This window comes from Palaemon carinicauda, chromosome 16 (assembly GCF_036898095.1).
Source record: "Palaemon carinicauda isolate YSFRI2023 chromosome 16, ASM3689809v2, whole genome shotgun sequence".
Taxonomy (NCBI): domain Eukaryota; kingdom Metazoa; phylum Arthropoda; class Malacostraca; order Decapoda; family Palaemonidae; genus Palaemon; species Palaemon carinicauda.
This window is the reverse complement of record NC_090740.1, coordinates 82,549,594-82,553,970: the sequence shown is the minus strand read 5'-3', so window position 1 is coordinate 82,553,970 and position 4,377 is coordinate 82,549,594. Positions and strand designations below refer to the sequence as shown.

The 4,377-nt window shown below is 36.4% G+C and overlaps 1 protein-coding gene across 1 annotated transcript in view; it reads right to left on the bottom strand.

The window, feature by feature from the left end:
• Positions 1–312: 312 nt before the first annotated feature.
• LOC137655070 (uncharacterized) overlaps positions 313–4,377 on the bottom strand; it is a 4,789-nt gene continuing 724 nt past the window's right edge. The window contains exons 2-4 of the mRNA XM_068388973.1: positions 1,960–2,073; positions 1,041–1,346; positions 313–487 (exon numbers count right to left, since the gene is read on the bottom strand). Coding sequence (XP_068245074.1) covers positions 335–487; positions 1,041–1,346; positions 1,960–2,073 — 573 coding nt within the window. The 3' untranslated portion in view covers positions 313–334. The remainder of the gene's footprint in view (positions 488–1,040; positions 1,347–1,959; positions 2,074–4,377) is intronic.

Genomic DNA, 4,377 nt, shown 5'->3' with positions numbered 1-4,377 from the left:
ATATATATATATATATATATATATATATATTAGAAGATTTGAAATAGATAAGTTGAGAGATAACGGGATTCAGTGAAATCAGTACAGCTGTGGAATCTTGTGTAGGCTCAAAAGAGGACCATATATTTAACTTCAGAGGGCATGAAAAGAGCAAGAAAAATGGAAAGGGTTTTCTTATTAATATGAATATTGCAGGTAACATCGAAGGATTTTGTATTACTATTGATAGAATTGCGGGATTAGTTTTCAAACTGAAAGACATAGAGACATTTCACGATGATCTGGAGATATCTCTCTCTCTCTCTCTCTCTCTCTCTCTCTCTCTCTCTCTCTCTCACCTTCGCAAGTAGCTCGCAACGTTGAAGACCATAGAAGACAAGGAAATGTAGCGCGCAGATTTCGACGGCGTGAGACAGACGATTCGTTCCAGGCACGAAGTGTCTTCGCTAACTTCTCCCAGAAGCCAAGAAAGCAGAAGAAGCACATCCTGGAAGATAAAAAAAAAAACTTGAAGTAATGGTCACGTAAAGAGAGACAATACCACTGGGATAGAATTGTTCAGACAAAACCCAGTTTTCAATTAAATACAAATGTGACCGAAAACCAATTTTTATATTAACATAATGACAACAAAATAAAAAGTAATACGTATTGTACTTAAATGAAATAATAATCAGCAGTACTCTATAGTTACTCAATACTTCAGACTTTCTTACTTTATTTTGTCTACATAAAATCACAGAATATTACAATGATGCCTAATGTGTATATATTAATGTGCAGCAATGGCACTTTCAAAACAAGGGTGTAGTCACGATTTCAGCTGGGAGGGGACCTTAAATAAAAAAAAATTATCTTTACTCAAGGTTTCTCAACATATAATACCAGTTTTTGTTGATTACAAACTGTAATTTACCTAAACCATTTACTTACGACTACGATTTTCATCATTCAATTACCATTGCTTCCTATAATTCACGTAACTTCCCCAACCCCTACCTAGGATACGTTCAATACATCAAGAAACTGAAAAGGCGCACCTGTTGGTCAACAAACGAATCGGAGGAAGTATCATCTTCCCTCCTGGCAATGGTCTCCCCGGTCAGAATATAAGGCGAGCTGATGATGATGATCAGCCAGAAGAGAATGGAGATGAGCGTGATGTAGAGAACGGGCCACTTTCCCACGATCAGCTGCATGGAAGCGGTCTTGTCTTCGAAGGCGTCTTCTACAGTCGTCTCTCCTCCCGTCCGGTTCATGGGACTGGCTTCGCCGTCTTCCAGCTCGGGGGTTTCTTCCGTGGTGATGCAGTCGATTGAGCTGTCATCCAGGCATCCAGTATCGATCTGGAAAAGCAAGACGAAGGTATAGAGTTCCAGGTGCATAGAATGGATTGGGCATACTGGAAGAAAGTCCGCGTTAAACTGGCAAACCAGTTTCTATGAAATGGTTTGATGGTCGGGCATATATATATATATATATATATATATATATATATATATATATATATATATATATATATATATATATATATATATAAAATATCTATATCGAAAGGGAAACCAAAAATAATAAAAAAAAAGGGTAGAATTTTCCCAGATACTGGGGGAAAATCCTGAATAAGGATGGGAAATAAAACTATTTAATCTCCAGTGAAGTTCTCCAAGGAACTGTAATCCAATGTCAGACATTCGTAGTATATTATGAACAACAACTGGTAAAAACAAGATTAAAAGAGATATACAAAATTACTAAACAATTAATAATTATGTCGAAAAAACACGAAATCACTTCCATAAATGTCAGTATACATATTGAATACTTATTGCCGTATGTTTTAGATTTTGCCAAAAGGAATTTGTTTTAATAAACGCTAATCAGCACTGCAAACTGTTAATAAAATTAAAAAATATCAGGGGAGATAAGGAAAATAGAAAAATAAAATTCTCCATTTCATACCTTTTCTATAACTTTTCCCTCCGTGTCGTAACCCATCACAATGACACGCTTTTTCTCTGAGCTCGATCCCATATCTTTTTCCTCTCTCACGGGAATCAACTTGCCGTCCTCATTCTGCAATAATAATAATAATAATAATAATAATAATAATAATAATAATAATAATAATAATAATATTTTCCAACTGGTTTTCTTGTAATTCATGCATCTCTGACCATATACAAAACAGATAAATACAAATAAACAATTGTATTACACCATGCACAGATGAGAGATATGCATAAATTACACCAAAACCATTGGAAAAATACACAGCTCATGGGTGTCATGGGAAACTTGGGTTTTGCCCTAACCTAAACACGCACACGTAACCTAACCTAGGAAGTATGACTATTATATTAATTCACGGGGGGGGGGGGGGGGCGTCTTCAACCTATCCAAACACTCCCCCTTTCCTTCCAATAACATGACCTACGACCCTGTATTACTTAGTAAATTTGTTACTTCATCATGGAAATGCATTTGCGGTATCTCAAGTCCAGCTGAATTGCTGCCCAATTTCCATAACTCCATATTATCCATTGTTTTTGAACGTCTTCTGGAAAAACGTTTAAATAGGTTTGCTGAAGGTAATCATATGTTCCCTAGTTTGCAATTTCGTTAAGACCTTGGGGCTTGTGATACCCTTCTTACAATATACTATGCTATACAGAAATTCCTTGAATGTGGTTATCAAGAAGTTCGTATGATTGCCCTTGATTTTAGTGCTGCCTTTGATGGTGTTAATCATGAGGCAGTTGGGAGTGGGTGGAGCTTTTACTAACATCATTTTTTATTTTTAAGTAATAGATTGCAAAGAGTTGTTGTTGATAGTCACCATAGAGTACAGGAATGTGATATCTGGTGTTCCTCGGGGCCCATTACTTTTCATACTATATACATATGGCATGTGGTTTGGTCTAAAAACAAGGTCGTTGCCTATGCAGATGGTGCTACTCACTTTGCATCAATTCCATCTTCTGAATATAGATGTTGGGTTGCTGAATCCCTTAATAGAGATCTAGCTAAAATTAGTACATGGTGCAATTTATGGGGCATGAAGTTGAATCCTAACAAAACTCAGAGAATTATTGTGAGAATGTCGAGAACAGTGGCTCCTCAACATACAGATCTCAACATTGATAATGTGTCTTTAACACTGCATGATTCTTTTAAAATTTCGAGTGTGATTCTTGACAGAAAATCTACTTTCGAGAAACACTTTAGGTCAGTATCCTCTTCAATTGCACAAAAAATTAACTTATTGAGAAAATCTTGTAAGATTTTCGGTGATCAATCTATTCCGAAGAAATGTTTTAAATTCTTTCATTCTAACTTGTTTTGAGTATTGTTCTCCTGTCTAGTCTTCAGCTGCCGATTATCATCTTAATTTGGTGGACAGAAACTTACAGTCTATTAAATTTCTTATCCCTGATCTAGATATTAATCTCTGGCATCGTCGTTCCATACGTTCGTTATGCACGTTGCATAAGATTTTTCATAATTCTGATCATCCTTTTACACTCAGACCTTCCAGGACAGTTCCATCCTGTTCGTAACACTAGGTATGCAGTTAATTCTAATAGTCATGCCTTCTCCATAATGAGGTTCAATGTTACATCGTATTCTACAAGTTTTATTCCAGCCGTGACCATGTTTTGTAATGATCTTCCTAATCGGATAGTTGAATTGGTAGAACTTCAAAGTTAACATTTTCAGCCATTTTTTTTTTTTTTTAACAGACTGATGTAAGTCTCTTTTTATAGTTTATGTATGAGAGATCTGCTTTAATTTTGTTTTTGTTTCTAAAATATTTTATCTCAATTGTTCATCACTTCGCATACAATTTATTAATTTCCTTATCTTCTTTCTCACTGGACTATTTTTCTCTGTTGGAACCCTTGGGCTTATAGCATAATGATATGTCAAAGAAAAAATAATCCCCTTCCCGAACATCGACGAATACCTTGAAACACTTCGGTACTGTTCACATACGATTTATGGCTTGGTCTCTCCCTTATTCTATATACCTTGGTCAGAATGAGATAGAATAAACTCAGTTTAAAGGTTTGAAAGTCGCTCATGAATGGCAGAGACAAGGAACAGTGATAATGCCCTAGGGATTAACCATATACAGATATGATCAGAGCCCTAGCCGCTCTCCGCCCAAGTTAGGATCAGGGAAGGCCAGGCAATGACTTCTGATGTCTCAACAGGTAGGCCCATAGGCTTCCCCAAACCCACATCCTTAGCTCACAAGGATGGTGAGGTTGCGAATATTGGCAAAAAAAAAAAAAAAAAAAAAATCGGGCTTGAGCGGGTCTTGAACCCCAGTCCCGCAGATCGCCAAGCAAGGACATTTCCAATACAAGTCATTGT